The sequence below is a fragment of the Dunckerocampus dactyliophorus genome, chromosome 18 (genome assembly GCF_027744805.1).
Source record: "Dunckerocampus dactyliophorus isolate RoL2022-P2 chromosome 18, RoL_Ddac_1.1, whole genome shotgun sequence".
Taxonomy (NCBI): domain Eukaryota; kingdom Metazoa; phylum Chordata; class Actinopteri; order Syngnathiformes; family Syngnathidae; genus Dunckerocampus; species Dunckerocampus dactyliophorus.
In genome coordinates, this window is record NC_072836.1 from 19041575 (window position 1) to 19064295 (window position 22721).

Genomic DNA, 22721 nt, shown 5'->3' on the forward strand with positions numbered 1-22721 from the left:
AGGTACATGAGAGATACACAGTTGTTATATTAATGTCATTAGATTGTGCAAGTCAAGTGTAGTGTTGAGTCTGGTTGGTGGTTATGTGTATATATATACTTCAAGTGCAAGCCTCCACTGGTTTCAAGGTTATTTACCGTTATTTAATCTGTTCCTGCCATGTCAGTGAATAGTGTTCCGTGTGACTCACCAATTGATTGTGACTTCCATAATCCCTCACCTCCAACTCACCTCTGGTAGGAGTCAGCCAGCTCTGATGAAACTCCCGAAGAGGCACCAGTGTCGCAGATGGTTCAGCTCTCCATGCAGATCTAACATCAACGTGATGATTGTTTGGAACATATTGTTCTCTCGGAAGATAATCCCCTCGCACTGGACGACTGTGTTATCGAGGATGGCTGATTTATAATGTGCAATGTGTCCCTACAAGTAATTGTCGCATAACAGGTCAGAGGAAATTAATGCAATAAGCTGAATGGTGACCTGGGAGTGCACACACACACACACACACACACACACACACACACACACACAAAGGTACACGTGATATTTAAGGTAACATTTCAGTCAGAAGCACTGCTGACAGGCGTTTATGTTTGGTGATCCTTTTTACCTGACGATAGTACGGTTTCCTACTTGGGGAGAGACCACAGGAAGAGCTTTTCCATATTTTCTGTGCTCCGATACTACCTGGTCGATGACAAGTTTTTCATGCATTTAATTGCCATCTTTGATTTATAGCATGCAAAACAAGTCCTTCCTGCAGGCGCGCTGCGAGGAGCCTATAATGACTTCAGACTGGGGCCTGCCTCTGCTGCTGGCTCTGCTGGTGCTGGCCTTGCTTTATGCCTTCCTCTATCTGCCCGCCACAGCCCAGCGGGCCCTGCTGGAGGAGGCCGTCCGCAGCAACAACACCACTGCACTGACGGCACACAGCAAGGAGGACTGGTCCACAGAAGAATAGCTGCTGTATTGCATTTACGTCAGTACTGTACGGTAGGTTGCACCATTACTACTGTGTGGATAACTGAGGCAGTTCACGTGGTGTAATAATTCTGTGGTCATCTACATGGATTGATATTTTAAAATGTAAACCAAGGGTCCTCTCCATTTTTAAAATAGCATTCTAAAAGTACTTAAACTCGCTTCCAAGCAGGACTTTTTTCAATTTCAGATTTACTGTCTTAGAATTTTAGCAGTGTGATTGATTGAAGCAATAGAAGCACATTCTCGAGAAGGGAGAACATCTTGGCGCTTCATGGTTGAGCTCAAAAAATGTCCTCCCCCCTCTTGCTTCCACCGACAGATACCGTCCTTGTTCCACTCAGATCAAGAAAATGGAGGAGGTCTACTTTGATCTCCCCATTTGGCTTGGGTTCCCTTGGCAATGCATCCTGTCCTGATTCGTAGATTCCTGGTTGTCCCTTTATGAAGAGGATCGCTCCCCTTTCCACTTTCAAACACTTCATATCAGCGTTGATCTGAGAGGCAGATGATACCGCTCTTGTTTTGCTCTGCTAACTTTGTCAACCTATTTGTGTGTGAATGTGAACGTGACCAAAACATTGCAAAACTATGTATTATTCAAATGGATTGCACAAAAATATGTGGCCCCTGTTGGTTCTTTCAATTTCCTTTATTAAAAGATACAGAACACGAGGAGATGTGACACCAATATTGAACATTACAGTGTTTGATTGATACACAACACAGACGACGGCTGTCGTTACAGCCACCCCTGCTTTTAAGGTCAATTGAAATCCGTATCTGTACTCAACCTTCCACATCTAGATATGCCACTGTGTTTTTTTGTTTTTTTTCCCCAACCACGTTTTTACAAGGAAGTCGTAAAAAAAACTATGCTAGAGATACTCCTGCTAAACCATGCAACACCCAACAAGCCAACGTTTACAGTTATGCGTAGATTACAACGGTTTGGAATTAGCCAGTGTTCTTTATGTTCAGCGAGAATGACATTATGCTGTCTAATACATCGATGAATATTCCGTTTGAGTCAAATCAGCTCTGTATCTGAAAATTGTTCATGTACACAGCAACATTAGGTACACAATCTTACTGTACAATTGTACAACCACAGCACTAACCATGTCGTTGAATGAATGCCTCTCATGTGTCATGTTTGTACGTTGATACTCCCCCTGTGTTGGATGCCATTCGAGTGTCTGCGTGTACCTAATGTTGTGGCCGGTATTGCCGTTTAGCGTCCGCGTTATACATTGGCTCCTTTTGATCGTCAATGTGTGACTAGTATCAAACCCTAAAGGACGAACATGCATTACTTTCTACAATATTATACACAGTCCCACTCACTGTCTTTGCGTCTTCCGTCGGTCGAGAAAAAGCTTCACAAAGACCTGAAAGAACTCTCGCTTTCAAAGGAAACGCGGAAGAAAAATAGTGCACGTTGTCAGATCAGATCAGATCATCTTTTGTAGAGATGTTCCCATAACATTCTAGTTGAAATGGTAGCACAAGTAGGTACTGTTCTACACTAAACATGTTTACTAAGAATAATTACCTCTAATGTCTACGGTTAAGTTATGAAACTGCCTAATATTTCAGCACAATGTTGAGACAGAGTTATTGTGCATGTCCCTACTTCTCTTTAGGAAGGTATCCAACGTTTGTGTTGAACTTTGTGCTGCTCTATCCTGTGTACATACGCTTTTGTAAACATGGACATCGTGATTTATGAGCGGTATAATAAAGTGATTCCCAACCAGTGTGCCACGGCACCATGCAATTTCATTTAATTGGTCCAAAAAATGATTGATGTACTAACTTGTGTATCCACCGTGAGATTTTTCTCATGTGACATATGTGCCTCGGCTCAATAAAGGTTGGGAAACGCTGCTGTACAGGCCGCTGTAAACAAACGCAACAATAGCATCTTTTGTCTTATTTTTCACATTTAATTTCTGTTTTTGCCTGCAGCTGCATGACATCCACTGCTACGTGACATTATATGATGACGAGATGAATGAGGAATCTCAGAAAAGCCTTATCCTACGGCTATTTCACAGTGTATGAGATGCGGACGTGGATTTAATGCAAAGAGAAAAAGACGCTTTAGATCGACAACAAATCGAACATGATGTCTTTCCAAAGCCGCAGAGAGGGAGGCGAGTATGAAGAAGAAAGAGGGCACCTCTACTCGTCCCAGTCCTTCTTCAGCTCCAGGTTCCAGTCCCAGGCCGAATAGACGTTCTTGTCGTCGTCGGTGAAGCAGGACTTGATCTGATAGAGGCCGCGTGACACCAAGCCTTGAGGTGTCTCATCAGCGGGGCACACAAACTCATGCTCCTCCTCACGGGGACAGTAGCTCCCCACCATGTAGGACACCCTGTCCACTGCAAGATGACCGGAAGTGGATCATGTGAAACAGGGCTGCAACTACAGCAAAGATTATTTTCTTCGATTAATCTGAAGCTTGTTGTTTCGATTAATCGGTTAGGCCCTAGATCAGGAACCCGATCTGCTGTAGCTCCAGCTGATTTATGAGTTAAGTGTTTTCTGGTTAGTCATTTAGCCCGTTAGCATCCTTTGTCGCTAATGAACAAATGAGCCATGTCAAGCGATACAGAGAGTGGTACTGATACGGGAGCTAACACTTTTACTGCGAATGTTGATCAGAAATAAGAAAAGGCTTAAGAAACGTGCCTAACTGCCAGGTGGCAGCAGGTACGGCTCGCCACTCCACTTCCACAGGAAGACAGAAAAGGAACGTGACGATATGATTATGGAAACGTATGTAGCGTTACCTTCATTTTTATGCTTGAAAATGCTTAACTTAGGCCCAGAAAACATAACATTTGCTTAAATATTTGCGAAACTTTGCAGTAAAATGACTTTACCTTTTATTCCTTTTCTGTAGCTCACATGATGGTACTTCAAGCCTGCGACAATTTCTCTGTTCACCTGCAAAAACACACAGTTTCATACTTCTTACTGGTCTGGCACGCTTGGGACCAGTAGTCCATTGCAAGACTTAAGAGATTGCAACAGATAATTGTATTTATGCTGAGAATATACCGTACCACCCATTTAGTTCATTAGTTTGCTCGCTTGATCACAATCTGTATTATGTTTCCATGTTTTTTTAATTTACTGGGGTTTTCCTGCTAGAACGGCCTCATCACGTCCTGTGGCATCCATTTCAAACAAAGTTTACCATTTAAAGGGATAGTTTGGATTTATTGACATGAAGTTGTATGACATCCCCATCAGCCGTGTACTACTGTACACCAACAGTGACCCCCCCCCCAATTGGTCCAGTTCTGGTCGGAGATCCGCGACGAGGACCGTAGTTCCGCGTAGTTCCGTAAAAAGTTTGGCTTCTCAAAACAATATGCGTTCAAAGGAGTAAACATTTGTGTCACTAAAATGCATCCTCAAAAAAATTTGACCTCACAAAACGCTCGATGTTATATTTTTCTGCCGCCGTATCCCTGCGCACTGTCGCCTGTGCATTTATGCGTATGTAATGAAGACGCTCGCATTTTCCTCCGTTGTGGAACACACACGTAAACAAGAAAGACGAGTGGCAGTACCGTGTGTCCGAGTGTCTTCATCACAGACGCATGAACACACAGGCGCCAGTGAGCGGGGATACGGCGGGAGACAAATTTAACGTTTTGAAAAGCCAAATTCTTTACTTAAATGTCCCCGGCAACTAAGCGGAACTACGTTCCTCGTCACGGATCTCTGACCAGAACTGGACTCACGGGACCATTTGGGGGGATAAGTCACTGTTGCTGTACTACACTGGTGAACTATCCCTTTAATACTGATATTAGAGGCAATGATCTCAAGAAAAATGATGTTTTTACGGGTGAAATATGTTTCTGAGAAACCCCGTTAATCAGACAAGAGCAAACCCCTGCATGGTCCAAGTCCAGCAGGTGTCGTCCCAGTCGCACTGATCTTAAAGGCCACAACGTGAGATACACGAGCCACGGGTATATCAAAATTCAGCCAAATATACTTTTAGTCTTACCTTAAAGTGAATTTTTAGCCTGTATTTGACGCCTTCTTTCAGGGCGAATGTCTTCTCCTTCAGGCTGTTCAGGTCTCCTGGACAAACAGATGACCTCAGCTGTAAAAGTGTGACTGCAGTGTGGTGACAGCATGCTGGTGAGTCATTGTGTGATCACACGGCTGCTGAGTGATGGCCTTATCAATCATTTCACACAGGCTACAATCGTCTCAATGCAGGGTTTATGTTGTCTTATGTTCATTTCGCCATTTATGCACATAAATCCACAAAAAATGGTCAGAGCATTTGGAAAAAAAAATAAAAATCCACAACAACTTTCCAACAGGTTCTACAAAATATCAAAGACTGATCCATATATTGGAATAATTCTGGATACTATGATCCAGAATATGAACAAACAGGGGACCTTTGGAATTTTCATCACAGGAAGACAACAAATGAAGCAATAAACATGCACCAAACGCCATTACATACAGCCAAGACACTGGAATCTGCAGTGTGCCAACGGACTTGTTGAAGCTTCAAAAGCTGTGGAGCTCCAGAAGAAAGATCCAGAAGAAAACCACCATTACGGAAAGTGCAATTTTTGTGAGTAACTACCGAACTAATATTGATATCACTATGAATCCCATTGCTAATGGTATGTTTTTATTGGTTAAGGAATCGAAATATGCAGCTAAAATAAATGTGCGGCTCATACTTCTGGCGTATTCCAAAATAGCATTTTTTCGGCCTAAATGATTTGTCCTGGCTTTTATTGTTATTTTAATCATGATCAACAAATTAAAGGCAAAATCACAAAATCATTCAGTGGTCTTGAATGACTGAAAATTTCAGGTAAAAAGTATCAGTGGCAGTATCGGCAATACAGTACTGTCTTTACTTGGTACTGAATCGATACCAACATTTGCCGTATCTCCCAACCCTGCTTATTAAAAGGTGTGGCACAATGTTCTCATCAAAAGACATTTTGCAGGTACTTTAACAAAATGCACACAAATGACATCTTTTTATTTTTTTTCTCCTTGAAAAGTAGGTTCTCGAAGAACGAGGGTGAGCAAACCGTCCAAAAAAATCCCAAAATTAAAAATGTGACATACAGTATAAGCAGTGTATTTCGTATTTGCCCTCTTTTCTTCCGGGTGTGTTAACTTGGTTTCGTTTCGGGCATGAACGGGTTGATGGTGAAGAGGAGGGGAAGTTTTAAAAGCAATCAGAAGAGGATTCACTGCTTAATCCTTTTATATCTCGATTTAAATCCCAGCATCAGTCCTGAGTGCTTCCTAATGGACAGTGAAAACAGGAAGTCCAATAGCAGAGTGAGGCTAATAAAAAACAGCAGGGATGTGTTGATAACACACACACACACACACACACACACACACACACACATGCATGTACTGTATGAGGGCATTGCACAGGGGCAAGGCGGGTTAGAGGTCCATATTAAAAATAGATGTCCTTGTAGCACATTCAGGTCAGGTAGTTAAGTAAAAGCATACATCACCCTGCTATTTTATGAAAGCTACTCAATCACAGCTCCATTTTGTCTTATTCCGATTCCAAACTCTTTTATTCTTCCTCTGAAAAAAGGTTTTACTTTCTCTCCCCCACCCCACTTCCCATCTCCTCAATACCTTTTTTCTTCTCTCGGGAGGTGCGGAGGAGAGAAAAGCTGCTGCCCCCCCGGAGCATCTCACCGAGAGAAAATAGGTCACGCTGTCTACCTGATCTCCTCGGAGATACACCACACAGGTGAAACGCGGTTTGTTTCTGCTCAAGCTTCCACCTGCATATCTGCGTTTATACACGACGATCCCCACGCATTGGTGAATGATCTCAAACCGAGGCTGCGCAAACAGCGCGACTACGCTGGGGTCTGAAAGACGAACACTCAAGACTTACGCAGTGCGCTTGAAGGCTTCATCGTGTTAACAGCGCAGTGAGTACGGTGCAGAAGAAAGGAGACAGTACGGTAAGCGTGCATCGTGATGCACATATTTTCATGGACGTCTAGGTTTGTCCCAGACGGCGGTTGAACCGTCATCGCGCACAGAATGAGACATTAACATCAAAAGCTTAATTCTGTGTATGCGCTTTAGGACTTTTGTGGCGTTTTCTGCTAAACCTATTGCAAAAGATGGGGGCCGCGGGCATGGACGACAAGCATGACGTCAGCGTACCTCAACAGATCTCAGTTTTTCTGTAATTCCGTGTGTGTGTTTGGCTTTGTCTTTGGCATTTAAAACAGCTAAAAAGGTATAAACTTCTTTTTACACTTGTGTGACAAGCGTGGATGAGTCACATGTGCGATCAAAAATCACATTATGCCTTTTCCTTTGTTCTTAAAGCCCGAGTTGTTCATTGTTTTTATGTATTACTATGAAGAACGGTGAATTTATATCATATGTTAAAATGTGAATTCAAACATTGTCTGCATACGGTTGATGAAGGTTTTATGATGGTGACATTTTGACTATGGACCAGGTCACAGTCACGGTGAATTGGTTCCAGGGCCGACTGCGATAAGTGAATTTCCGGGAAGTAGGATTCAATATTAATAAAGTGAATATTTTCATAATTAGAGCATAGAAAACCTGTTTATGACTTTTTAAATATGGGTTTTAACATTATTAGAACCCTGTAGATAAGAAATAACACCCCAATAGTCACTTTAACAATCCTGTTATTTTTTGCGCAGGCAACGGGATCATTGTAGGGCCATAACAGTTGGTCACTGCTAACATAGCAAGCTAGCGAGCTAACTACTTGGCCTCTCTAATTTACTTATTCTAAACTTAAGAAAGTGTTTCAAATGGCGTGGGGAAGGACAGAGAAGCCAAAAACTTACCACTTCCACACAGAATGAGGAGAAAATATTTTCCATTTGATCTCAGCCATGGCATGTCGGCTCAGCAGCCAGTCACCATACAGTACAGTGTGAAATGGTCATGTAAACCACAATACGACATATCACTCAATTTTTGGACTAATAATAGGCCATAGTCAACCACGAAACAGCAATCGTTTATTTATTTATTTTTTTAGAGCGATATTCGAACCGCGATGCAGAGAGGGAAGACTGTATTTCTAATTTTTCCGATGGGAAATCTGAACCAAACAGAAATGATATTCAGCATCTTACTCTTATAAAATGTACGCTCTTGAACATTATCTTAAGAATGTATCTTGTGACCAATTACTGTTTTGTATGCCGTGCTGTATAATTTAGAGCTCTCGTTTCCACTTTGCAATTCAGCAAACCATGCCATACCATTAGCCATGAAAGATGCACTTTCAGATTGTCCATTTGCATGACAGAAAATAGTGTCATGCAAAGCCATTAGTCCTTTGCAAATGTAACATAACCTAGTATACAGTGTGTGAATGTGAAGCCCCTATGGCGGGCAAAAATCCTTTGTAATCCATATACTTGTACATGAATACATGCATGAAGGGAGGCCAAAACCTCCCTGGCTGCTGCCTCCGCTCGTGCTCTGGGGAAAACGTCAATAATGCCCACTAAGCAAACATTTAACTCTCTCTCTCGCTCTCTTTGTGGACACACCCAATGCAGACATTCTGCACATGAATGCAGCACAAGGGCTGAGATGCCTTGCTCCAGGGCATCTCAGCGATTTGTCCAGCAAAGTGCAGCAGCAGTAAGGATCAGAATAAGGGGAGAAAGTACCTGTTAGGTCGATGGCAATCGGTCCCGGGGCCTCATTACACAACAGGGTCAGCTTGGTCACCTGGACATTTGGACCAGAGACACCTGCGGATGCACCGTGTCACATTCGTTAACTCACTTGTATCCTCATCATTTGCGATCATAACGAACAAAAAAAGATTCAATCAGTTGAACATTCGACTGCATTCATTGTGTTGGGTTGTGTTGCCGTCTGCTTTTCTTCCGATATCAGTTGTCTGCCTGACTGTGTCATATGAGATCCCGCTGAGGCAAGCAGGTCTAGGTCTATGTGTGTGTGTCTGTGTGTCTCTGTGTGTGTGTAATCAGAACTTGACTGCCACTGCATCTATGCATGGAAGTTGTAATATTGAGTGAATTAGAGCTGCAGTAACATAGCCACTGGAATGAATAGCCAGATTTTCTCATGTAAACACACACACACAAACACACACACAAACACACACACACACCTGCCACCATTGGCTTCGTCCCCAGCAGCGTCTGCTTATATTTCACCAGACTGTCGTCATCTTTGTCTAGGTCCTGAATCTCCTGCAAAGACTTCTGGGCTGGAGGATTGTAGTTGAGGTTTCTCTCGTCCTCTTCCTCCTCCAAAGCCAAATCCTTCTTGTCCAGCATGAAACCTGTAACAAAGACCAAGAAGGACAATATGATGGCAGAGCTTAGACAAATGGTTTTAGAATGGACTGTAGGTTTGTTAGCGTGTTCTTTGTTGTTTTGGAATGTCAAACATGCGTAATATTAGGGGTGGGACAAAAAGGGAAAGGCCTCTACACCCGAGCCTGAGTACAGAAACAGGAAGCGGAACGTGGTGGTCCATTACGTGGCTGGTTTCTCACAGACACGAAGAACGATTTCATCCAAACATAACACACTGATTGATGTACTTCAAGCCCACTAACTCCCTTAGACAAAAGCTGGTTCACACCAAAGACAAAATCCCAAGACGCTAACTCAGCAATGTTGTTGAGGAGTGCAAAGACCCCTACCTTGGAGAGACCAAGCAACCCCTATGCGCATAACACAGAAGAGGAGTTTGTTCAGGTCCAGAGTCAGAAGAGTCAGAACCACCCAGCAGAGTCCGCACCCAGTCATATGCATCTCAAAAAGAAGGGACATTCCTTTGAGGACAACAATGTCCGAATTCTGAATAGGGAGGACCGCTGGTTTGAAAGAGCTGTGAAAGAAGCCATTTATGTCAAACTTTAAAGGCCCTTTCTACACAGAGGAGGTTTGCGCCATCATCTACATCCTAACATCCCTGCCCCAAAGATTGCCTCATTCCACAGGCAGGCAGGCAAACAACCTATTGCCAGACAGGACAGTCGTTCACCAGCCAAACCTGGCAAACTACAACAACAATCCGATTGTGCCCACCTCCAGGGGACACACCCACCACCAGAGAAATAACGAAACTCCACCCTTAAAAATGTAGAACTGAAGAAGAGTTTGGGACTGAAGATGAAACGTCTTTATCAACAAGAAGAGTCCAGTCGCTGATTCAAGCTTGCGTATCACCACGACCTGGATAACCTGGAATCTGCACCAGGGTCTCTGCAGGTTTCAATGAGTCCCATTTAAAACCATAATAAATACAATTTAAGACCCGTTTCACATTCATACTGGCAAAAAGGTACAAAAGACAAGGACAGGACACTGGGTGGTTGAGCTCGACAAATTGGAGCCTTCCTCGTTGTCGCTAGATGACAGTGAGGTGCATTCAATGAGACTCCGAAATTGAGGTCTTTATTATGCATGTGTGTGTGGTCTAAATAACCATAAAGACAAAGAAAAACCGTAAGTGGATATTCTTACTGCTCACTAACGTAACTCTTCTTGTGGAAGTACATTTTTCTGCGTTTAAGAATGCTCGCAAATCCCCAAAAATGCAGCCTTTCACGGCTCATAATAACACGGTTGTTCTGCTACGATTAAAGCGCATACTAGCCTACACATTGTCAGGCATGTGTGCCGTCTTTTAGCTTGATTTCAATTTTCATTTCATTTGGAGCAGTTAATATGTACAATTATTGTGTCCCGTCATTTACCTTTCTCTTAAGAAAACACAGCAAAATGGGCATATTTCACGCGTAGTCACAAATGGTGATTAATCATGATTAATTAATTTGAAAACTGTGATTCATTCGATTAACATTTTTAATCATTTGACAGCTCCAGTTGATACATTTTTAAGGGCTGTAAAAAGTATATTTAAAACATTTTATGAGATTTTAAAGCCTTAAATTCAAATGATTGGATGTTAGAGTTTGTTCGACCCCGTGGACATCCTGTACACAGAAAATCTACAAGTTATTTCACTGATAATGAAAGCATTTTGCTTTTTGCCTTTGATGTTGACTAAAAAATATTTTTTCAAAACAGGAGGTGTTGTCTACAACCACATTAGGGCCACATTTAAAAAAATAATAATCATTTCGAGAATGTCGTAAATTTACAAGAAAAAAGTCCTAAATATACCTGAAAAAAGTTGTACATTTACAAGAAAAAAGTCATAAATTTACAAGAAAAAAGTCGTAAATTCATGAGACAAAAGGCCCAAGGTCACATAAGTCCCCCCTTTTCATAGCTGTCTCTGGCAATGCCTGTAACATAAAGTTACTATTTTTTTCTCGTTAATTTACGACTTTATTCTCGTAAATGTGCAACTTTATTCTCGAAATCTCAGATTTTATATTTCTTTCCCATGTGGCCCTAATACTCCATCGTAGACGTCTTACGGACAGGCCAATACGGCATTTCAGCACACTGCCTGTACGATATCATGATACCATCACTAGTGTTGGACGAAATATCACAATAATATTTTAGTGTGTGTTCTCTAGCCCAGTTTAATACGGCTACAAGAAGTGGAACAAATGAGATAAAGAATGGACATAAGACAGCAGCCCTTTTGCACACATTGAACCGGTTTTTGTCTCTTTATATTGTAGGGAACACCACACAGCCCCATTATGTCCCACACACATACACACACACACCCACACACACACACAAGAAGATCATTTGAGGCAATAAAGCATGTCATGATTCCCACAAACATGTGCTGGCGACTGAGACAATTCGCTGTTTACTCTGGTATCACAGTTGTAATGAGACAGTCATCGCACATCAGCTCAGCGTAATTGGATGACAGGAAGTACACACACACACACACACACACACACACACACACACACATACAGTATCTAAGGTGTGAAGAAATGTACTTAATCATTAAAATGCTATGGATTGAGTAAATATATTAAACTGCCATGATACCACACACATGCACAGGTAGACACGTGCATCCCTGCACCGCTTCCTTACAGCAGCGCCACACCCAGTCAGGGCCAAACACGCTTGCCTTTGTCCGTCACCATGGCAACCCTTTCAACTCCCTTCAGGGTGACATCATCGCATTCGCCGCGCTTCTCTTTTAATCTGACTCAACGTCCACGGTGACATTTATTATTACATGCAGCAATAAGATAGCCACGCGTTCATCATGTATGCCCGGTGTCATATGCAGGGTCGTGGAGGCGGGGCTGGGCAGATCACCTGTCAATCACATGGCTGACAGACACAGACCCAAGAAGATTGACGTTTCTTGGTCACAGTGAATTTATGACATCTATCAAAGGCGGCACATGTTTCTTTGAGGTTCTCAGCTTTATTTAAAGTGGACAGAAACAAAAGGATTATTCAGATTACTGTTCAACTGATTAGTAAGTAGACAACTCATGATTTATTTTGGGTATATTAGCTCAGGAAAACCACACCGGAGACCACACCTTAAAGGAAAATGGCTTTAATGGGTTGGCTAAGTTAAATAACAGTGTGTTTCATTTCTATCTAGGGTTGGGTAACTTGTGAAGAAAGCCTTAAATAACACATTGGGAATATTGCAAGTGCATTCATTATACTATTAAATATTATAAATATTCAATACGCTATCAGATATGAGTGATGACACGACCTCATAAATGATTCGGCCATCCTCATTTACATATCAAACTATGCCGTTCAACCCCCACCTGATAGCGCACGTGCACCCCCACACCCTCTGCAGAGTGAGTGTGTTTCCTCTTTGGTCTCCAGGCTGCTGACCTGGCACACTGAACCCCTACCACTCATTTATTTTTCAAAAGCAGCCTGTGACAGAAATCCTGTCTTTTGTTTTTTAACATGGATTTTTATTCATTATTGTCATGCCTATAAAGGCATGTTTTAAGAAAAAAATGAATAGATTATTAGATTTAAAAAATGTACAAATATGTTACTATTATTGTACAGCAGCACATCGGTTAGTGTACGTCCAGGGTTAGCGTACGCCTCGGTTAGCACGTTTTTCCGTAAACGCTGAAAATTTACAAAAATGTGCCTCGATTTGCGTACATTTTCCAGTTAGCATACAATATGGTGCGCGTCTTGTCATGTTTTTAATACACTGCATGAGTCCAGATGTGTTCTTAACGTATTTTTAGCGCAAACCGTCCTCGTTAGCAGCCTATTAGCTTGCTAATACATGGAAACGGGAACCAGAAGTCAGCTCTGTGGCCCGTCTGTGATGTCATCGGCAGTTCACTGTAGCACTTTGCTAACACAGTCCCAAAAACACAAAACACGTTTTTATAGCTTTACAGTTATACTTTGAAACGCATATAAATGATGAATGAAAAAGGTAAATGGACATTTAAGGTACATTTATCTTCACTGAAGAAGTGATTGTTGCCAAAGCCACAATGTGGCAGTGAGATCAACACGGGCACCACCTTTGTGTTTTGTCATCATTTATTTCTTGAATTCAGTAATGTTTCCCACCTTCTTTGTCAAAACGTTGGCACTTGCAACTTTCCTTGGCTCCGTTTTGGGTCATTTTGCAGCCGTCATCAAAAGAAAAGCAGAGAATTGAGGTGAGAAACGCTACTGAATTCAAATAACTTATGACAAAACACGAAGGTTTTCTGGAACGGATTAAATAGCGTACGTTTCGGTTAGAGTCTGACTTTCCGCAACGGATTAATGACGCTAACCAAGGTTCCAGTGTAGCTCGGTTCACGTCTCACAGCCGTGCAGTGCAGCTCTACACCAGAATATACTACAATCATAATAATAAAGAGATTGAATGTATACCTCACTGACGGCGTCAATCAAAAATTTGCATTGCTTTGTCTGTAAAGACAGATGTTATGATACAACCCCAGCACTATTTGTAGCAGATGTGTGTGCATGAGTGTCACATGTCAAATAATCTACTGCAAAGTGCAGAAATTGGATTTTGTGTTGGATTTTATTCATTTTTACACAGACCGAAAAAAAACGTGCTTTGAAATGCACAGACAAAACAAGTTTTATGAATTATTTATGTGGCGATGTTGGCTCCTCTGGGTGTTTTCTAAGTGCAGAAAACAAATAGTTACAGTCAAGGAATGTATTCATATCCATCATCGCCAATTGAATGGGTGCAGAAGAAGGTTGTCATGAAGCAGAATATAGTGTGCAAGGCGTTACTGCATCAACACTGTGAAGTACTCGTTGCCAAATCAAGTCATGTTAAGCCAAAAACGAGGCCTGCTTGGTTGCCTGACAAATTAGGAGACAGAATGAGTGCTGCTGGCGGCATTTCTAGTTAAATCAACACGTTAAGTCAACACACGACAGGTTGGCAGGCAACAGGCGGCTCCGGGGGGGGAGGGACGGACAGGCGATGCTTGCAGGAAAAAGCAAAATCACACAGCAGAAGTATCAGTTGGACTGATACACATTCAAAGTATCACTGCTGGTATCGCTGACACATATGTGCCAAACCTAATGAACAATGGGGTTATTTAGTATGGTTGTTGTTTGCAGTGGTGAAGACGGGAGGCTAAATATTACAAACCCCTCTTTATGTCGTCTACACCGCAACAGAAATACCTGCACATTTTCTCATTTATTCCCCAATTCCTGCGCGAGTTATCGTCTCTATTTTTTTAGTACTTTGAGGCCCGGCGTTACTGCTGTGTTCTAAAACCATAACGAGACCTGCGGGACGATGTAGTGCACAGGTACACAGCCACAAAAACACCCTCACACAACAAGAAGTAAAAAGGATCTCTCCTCTTGTGTTGTAAAGCAAACAGTTACAGCTTTCGCCATCAAGGAGGAGATTGCATTCATGCGCTCGTGTGGCCTTCGCTGACAACAACACTGACCACACGACCGCTATCGATCGGCTGCTGCCTGCCTGCTTGAAGACGCCCCGTCAGCACGCTAACCAGCACGCAGCACATCTCTGTGCTACTGAGCTGAGTGACACACAACCAACACACACACACACGTCATGACTGACATACTGCAGCCTCTCTTTATTACACAAACCTCACAAACACACACACACACACACACACACACACACACAGTTCAATAGGCTTTTATCATTACGGCGCACTTGTCGATAATGTTTATGAGCAAGCAGGAAATACAGCTAAGTGTCACTTGGTATTTAAATTCCTCTTGTAATTCAGCGACTGAGAATGGAACCAGCAACCATCAGGTCGCAAGATGACCATTCTACGACCTGAGCGCACACAATGACCTGAATTTTACGTGTAAAAATGTACAATGAATTTCCACCACACTGAAATTGTCCATTCATCTTCACTGGGAAAAATGTCACAGAAAAAAAATAATTATGGAACACGTGCGATTATTTATTTTTTAATTCCCAATAGATAGCCTACATGTCCTGAATGAGATGAACATTTTGATGTTGGAATAGTTCGAAGCGGTTGAGAACTGTGGGAGTAGTTAGCAGACAAAAAACGGCGGCATTTGAAATGTTGAACGATGACACAAGGGCTTTAGGATCGAACCAGCAACCATCGGATTGGGAGACGACCGATCTACCACCTGAACCATGTCGTAAGTGGAATGTCACGGTAGCGGCAAATGTAAAATTATTTTCCACCAGTAGGGGGCACCATTTAATTTGTCTATTTGTTTTTTGGGGATTAAAAACGGCAGAATTTGAAATGTTGGAAAGTAAAAATGTAGATTGAAGGTGGAAATGTATAAACAAGTTGAATGATTACAGCAGGCTCTAGGATCAAACCAGCAACCATCGGGTTGGGAAACAACCGCCCACCTTGTAGAATGAGCAGAATGTTACAGTAACGGAAAATGGAAAAAGGTTTTCCGCCAGTAGGGGGCGCCAAATAAATTGCCCATTCATTTTCAATGGGAAAACGGTCACAGAAAATATGAAATTACAGTAAATGTGGGGATTTGAAAAAAAAAAAAAAGCTTCTGATCGATAGCCAAGGTGTATGGTGTTGGATTGGTTAGATTGGTTAGTTAGCGGATAAAAAAATGAGGCAGAATTAGAAGTGGATAAAACATGCTGTAGAATTTTCTGTGCGTGAATTGCATTGCATTAAGCGAGGGAGGCGAGGACGGAGGTACAGTGTGAGAGAAGGATTAATGAGAAAAGTATGGAGGTTATGCCCTCTAATCCAGCAGTAGGCAAAGATAAGAGGGTCTAAAAGGAGAGGAAAGGGAGGTTTAAAAAAAAGTGATGGAGGACGAGAAAGAAATTATTATTATTATGGGGTACAAATATTGAGGGAGGCAGTAGGGAGGGAAAGAAGGGCGGGGCTCCGCGTGAGGAAGCACAGATGGATTTTAATCAAGTAGCTTCAGCTCATGGGCTCAACACGATTGAGTGTCTCGCATCTCCTCATCGCTCCTTCCTACACCCACCAGTACGGTGCAAACACTGCCCCAGTCTCCTCACCGTTGTCCTTTTTTATGTCATCTTAGCAAAAGTTGGATAAACTGCAACACAACTGAAAATGTGCCGCTGTTCTTTTTTTTTCTTGCTGTGTCATGTTAGTTACGAGCAGCTAATGAAACGATCTGAGCTTTTCTCTTCTTAAAAACATTCATGTGGTTTTTACTGCGAGCTAATGGCTCTGGTGGAGCTTTGTGGCTACACGGCTTTCAATGCCAACATCAGCATGCAAAGATGCTCTGGCATGATGGTATAATACTTGTATTACCATATCTCACAAAAGGCATTTCAGCAGCCATTTTTATTACAGTCTATCTTCTCAAGGGACACCACATACTACAGCCATGAAACCTGGATGTACTTTGTAGTAGTCAGTGTACAGCTTGTACTTGTACATATCAGTTTAGATTTACTACCCCCAGAAAATGACCACAATAATTGAAATACTGTCGTCCCTCGTTTATAGCGGTTAACTGGTTCCACAGCCGACCGTGATAAATGAATTTCCACAATATAGGATTCAACGTTAATAAATGGAATATTTTTGGAGTAGGGGCATAGAAAACCTGTTTATGACTTTCTAAATAAGATTTTTAGCATCATTAGAGCCCTGTAGACATCACCTTTACACTCCTATTATTCATTGGTTACATCACATTGCGTAACTCTTTTGCTGCAGGGACTCAGGACAGCTAGCGAGCTAACCAGATAGCCTTGAATTTACCTCTTCTCAACTTAAGAAGCCAAAAACGTACCACTTCCACACTGGATGGCAGGAGAACTTTTTTCCGCTCTATCATGTGGGACATGCCATGGCTGAGTTCATGCAGTGTTAAGGTAATGTAATGTAAGGTAATGTCTCATCAATGTTTTGTGTCATTACTGCCACCTAGTGACCAGAATACTGTATATCACTTGTATTTCAATATGTTTGGATGAATAATAAACCATAGTCTACCACAAAACAGCCATCATTTATCAATTGATTCATTTCTGAAAAAAAACGCGACATTGCGAGGGACAACTGCAGACGCCTCGTTCGCACCAATCAGTGACTAAAACCAAGGCATGCCTCTCCAGCAGCTAACCCATAAGCACAAACATCACCTGTCAGGTTCGGAACTTGACACAAAAATTCTTTCACCTTTCAATTCTTTAAAATGCCAAAACGTAAAGGTTGCCTGTGAGAATTACGTTTTTGGATATTGTTTCTTCTTTGTCCTCCATATCCAGATGATTTCATTCACTTTCTGCTATCTTTATCAAACAAAGTCCTGCTGATCTACACACACACACACACACACACACACACACCTACACACACACACACACACACACACACCTGTGTGAGGGGAAACCCCGGAACCTTCCGCCATCTGTCACTGTTCAGCACTGCTGCAGAGAAGCCATCAAACACACACACACGGACGCACGCACGCACGCGCACACACACACACCCTCACACTCATACCGGCTTTGGAAGTTGGTGACATCATTTGTGTAGTGGATGCGCTGTGCGGTCACACACACACACACACACACACACACACACACACACACACACACACTTACTTTGCAACATCCTTTTTAAGGAGAAAAACAGTGTATTTACACATTTTAGACAATTCCCTGAAGTGATGGAAACGTGAACGCGGGTGTGTGAGTAAAACGATAATGATGCTGGCAGGCGCACACACGCGCACACACACACGTGATCAATAGCTATTGATTCGCTATCTTTGGCTTGTGTTGGCAGCGTTTCATGTTGGACATAAAAACGTCCACACCCGGCACGATTGAGACATATGGTGCACACTCACATACCCCCCCCCCCCACACACACCCACACACACATTCGGAGCATGCACACGCCCTTGTGCACACATGTGCACGCACATGCTCAAACTCAGATAAAATATGACAATAAAGTTGCTTTCGATGCGTGGTGCATCATCTGGAAGTTACACTCAACTGATGAAACAGACTGAACACACACAATTCCATCACCTCACCTCTGTAGCACATAGTTAGCCACAGCAGCTCCAGCACCTGACCCCCAAACTCACACACGTCTAATCCCAGCATGCTGCCTCTCTGCGGGGCTGCGCTCAACGTGACAACCGGGTTAGGGAAAACTGGAGAAGCCGGGAACCTCCACAGGTACCAGGGGGGGGAAAAGTAGCGAGCAAAGAGGAGAGCATCCACTAAAGTCTTGGATGGAAAAGAACAAGGTCAAACATGCATTTTCCTCCACAGAGTAAAAGAAAAGAAAAGGTATACTGTAGTGGGGAAGGGCTGGTGAGGAAAAAGGATGGAAGAGAGAAAGAGAGAGAGAGAGAGAGAGGCAAGGAGGGTATCCTAGGGTGTGGATGTGATGGGGATGCGAGCGAGAGAGGGAGAGAGAGAAGGGGGGGAGAGAGAGGCAGCTTTCCGCTGCTCGTTTCCTTGCGTGCAGCTCAGTCACACAAAACCAAAGAACTGCACCCAAAATCAAAAGATGTGTTTTTTATGTGCATGCAGCGTGACTGTCTGCTGTAGCGTGTGTGCGTGTGCGTGTGTGTGTGTGCGTGCGCGTCTGTGTGTGATACTCAGACGCTGGCTATCGATTCGTAGCTGTGCACCCCCCCACTCCCGTCTCCCACCCCCATCCTTCATGGTGCCTCTGTCATGAGCCCAGAGACTGCAATGAGCTCATCCTCTTTTCTCTCGCTCCCCCTCACCTCTTCACACCTCATTCCCTCTCACACACTCTGTCCTTCTTTTACTTCCCCTCTCCAGATTTTTAACACACACGAGTTGTCCTCTCCCTCCGTCCACTCATTCGTCACCCTGTCATGAGAGTCTCTATCCGTGCCACATCTCCTTCATCTCCCACAAGGAGGTGACCGACCACACCCTGGCAACATCGTGCACCCTCAACTCTGGACCCCGTGTACGTCTTTGCTCGTCCCTCTCAAAAATGGCAGAGGAGAAAACAAAGAGGTTGCATCTCCCACTTGACAATCAGACATCTTCTCTTTCACACACACATCCACGGATTCCCTTGTTAGACAGCAGATTTCCATGCATCACAGGAGCCTGCCTTTGCTTTGTCCCTTCAGCCTCCCCCCACAGACAAGAACTGGGCATATTGGCTGTGTGAACTCATACATTTTCACCATTCAACATTTAAAAGCAAGAACTAGCCCCCAGACACCATTCATGTTTCTCTTGGTAAAAAAGGCTGCAGGGTGATGAATGGGGGCTGTGTTGGTGTTGGAGAGAAAAAAGACAAAAAGGCAGAGAAGGGAAGTGCGAGCAGGCGGAAAGATGAAAACACTTTTCGGAATCGTTCTTTTTATTTATCTAGCGCCAATTCACAACAAAGTTATCTCAAGGCACTTTAGGAGCAGGTCAAGAAAAACATCCGCACTCACCAGCAAACACCGAGGCGACGGAGGCAAGGAAAAACCACATCTGATGTAGCCAAGGCTTGTCCGCCTTGACCAGTTGGGTTTGTTGTCAGCTAATAATAGCATTTTGGCAAAGTTTACCACTAACGTTGGCTATCATTTAACGTACAGTAATCCTTTGAAGTGAAATTCCGCAACGTATGATTCCGTGCTTCATACTTAGAGCATAGAAAACCTGTTTACAACCTTCTAAATACGTGTCTTAACTTGATTAGAGCCCTCTAGACATGAAATAACACCCCTATAGTCACCTTTACACTCCTGTTACACTATATAGTAGACATAATAAGAGTAAATAAGTCCTTTAAGACATAAATAAGACTTGTGCTCATGTGTGTTGCTGTAAATGTGTTCGGGTGCGAGGGGTGCTGAGTTTTAGCTTTATTGCGCCTGACGCGAGATGATTCAAACCTGCAAAAAAAGCCTTTTGTTCGGCCATCAACTCTGGTGCTTGTGTGTCTCACCAAACATTCCAGTAACCTCACTGACACCTAGTGGCCAGTGCCGAGTACTACATATCATCCCAACATCTTTGAATGCTTTATATTTGTCATTTACGTCATTTACGTTAAGAAAATATGTCAAATTAGCTTAATAATAGGTCGTATTTCACCACAAAACAGCAAGATTTATTCATTAATATATTTTTGAAAAACCGTGATCGACTGTAGCCGCAAAATTCGAAGCACAAACTGGCAAAGGATGATTGTAAAGCCATTAATAGCCACACAATGACTCCTAATTGTTGGTCGCTTCTCTGAGACTGGTTATGCGTGTGTGCACACCCTCCGAACATTGAAACCACTATTGGTATGACATATGCTAGCCGGTGGCGTTCTTCTTACAACCATCCATCCATCTTCTATGCCGTTTATCCTCACTAGGGGTCACGGGTACGCTGAAGCCTATCCCAGCTGACGGGCGAGAGGCGGGGTACACCCTGGACTGGTCGCCAGCCAATCGCAGGGCACATATAGTCCATTCACACTCACATTCATACCTATAGACAATTGAGAGTCGCCTAGCATATGGGAGGAAACCGGAGTACCCAGAGAAACCCCACGCACACACAGGGAGAACATGCAAACTCCACATAGAGATGCCAAACGCAGATTTGAACCCAGATCTTCCTGACTGCGTGGCCAACATGCTAACCACTAGGCCACACTTTATCATACAATAACATGATACAGTGTCTCCAAACTCGTGCATACGCTCTATAACATTAATACCCCGAAGGGCTCATATTATGACAAAAAGCCAAAACAAATTCCTAGAAGACGTTTGCGGCACAAAACTAGAAGAATATTGCACAAATCAGGACTCAATATGCAAAATAAATCATGAACATGACCAAGGGTGATGAAGCAATACGTAGTTGCACCTCCATCTGCTGGGCCTAGTTGGTCACTGCACCACTTGGCCCAATGCAAGTGGACTGTAACTGCTAAGGGAAAATATATCCTTGTATCCTCACCTCTACTCTCATCCTCGCTAAAATGTGATTGTGCCAACCCTGTGTGTGTCCTGTACGTGCCTCGGGCCTTAATCTATACGCAAAAAAAAAATCTAACAGGGATGACTGTGGTAGTCTTCTAGTTCCTCCAAGCAGAACAACTGATAAGATGTGTGAGCGCATACCTCGGAATCACATCCTCCTCCCGTCTCTTTGGCAGGCTGGCACATCCTGTAAAAAAAACAAAACAACTTCCTTAATGACAGAGCAGAATTGTGAAGTCCGAGCAATCATAAAGCTAGATCCGACTCAACGTACTCATTGGAACGCCGCACAGGGCCACAGAGAAGACACCCGCGTGCTAAGCCAATATCTTAAAATGGTTAACGACAATAAAAAAGTAAACGTGATAAAACAGCCTCTGTCCATCAATTGACCTGTCAGTGGCAGCAGCGAGTCTCTCTCCTGTCTGTCTTAAAGCAAGCAGAGCATAAAGCCATGATATCCTTATTGCTTTATGGAAATATAAATCTGAGGCAGCAGTGGTCCCAAGTGGGGGGCATCTATAAAAATGTGTGGCTGAACCAAGCAGTCTGGACGGTGTCATAAAGAGTGTGTCAGAGTAAAGAAAAGACCCCCTGGGGGCTTAGATGTGCATTATCACAATTTTGTTCGTCAAACAGGACAAACCTGTTAAAGTACCAATGCGGGGGCAAACATGCCTACGCGCCTAACTGGGAGATAAAAGTGAAATAGCCAAGTGAAAGAGTTCATCCTACGTGAGAGACTGCGCAGGTGCTAAATGCTAAAATTACATGCTAACATAGCCCGAGCACAGTTCACTGAACATAACCTCTCAAGACGGAGAAAAATAAAAGGGTTTTTTGGGGGCGAATAAAAAGAAAAAGACACAACATCTTTTTATGTGAACAATACGATGGAGTAATAGGCCACATTGAAAAAAAAAATAATCTGAGATTTCAGGAATAAAGTCGTACATTGTTTTAGTTTATTCTCATAAATTTACGACTTTATTCTCGTAAATTTAACATTTTTTTTCTCGTAAATTTACGACTTTATTCTCAAAATGTCAGATTATTTGAATACTCCTAACGGGCACTGCCTGAGACAGCTATGAAAAGTGGGGACTTATGTGACCTTTGGCTTGGGCAAAGGTTATATGACAACTTTTTTTCACGTAATTTACGACTTTATTCTCAAAATCTCAAATTATTTCAGAACAAAAAATCTGATATTATTTGGAAAAAAAATCTGAGATTTCGAGATTAAAGTCGTAAATTTATTCTAAATTT

General features: G+C 42.8%; 1 protein-coding gene across 2 annotated transcripts; it reads right to left on the reverse strand.

The window, feature by feature from the left end:
• Window positions 1-1609: 1609 nt before the first annotated feature.
• On the reverse strand, window positions 1610-21639 carry arhgdig (Rho GDP dissociation inhibitor (GDI) gamma). Of its 2 annotated transcripts, none has more exons than XM_054760459.1 (6): window positions 21594-21639; window positions 9179-9352; window positions 8709-8792; window positions 5018-5094; window positions 3876-3939; window positions 1610-3371 (listed from the first exon to the last, which is right to left on the reverse strand). In XM_054760459.1, exons 2-6 carry the CDS (start codon window positions 9345-9347, stop codon window positions 3172-3174), a joined length of 594 nt encoding a protein of 197 aa, XP_054616434.1. In that variant the 5' UTR covers window positions 9348-9352; window positions 21594-21639; the 3' UTR covers window positions 1610-3171. The 2 variants fall into 2 exon arrangements, with proteins under 2 accessions (XP_054616434.1, XP_054616433.1); XM_054760458.1 differs by lacking the exon at window positions 21594-21639 and adding an exon at window positions 18513-18882.
• Between the last annotated feature and the right edge of the window lie 1082 nt (window positions 21640-22721).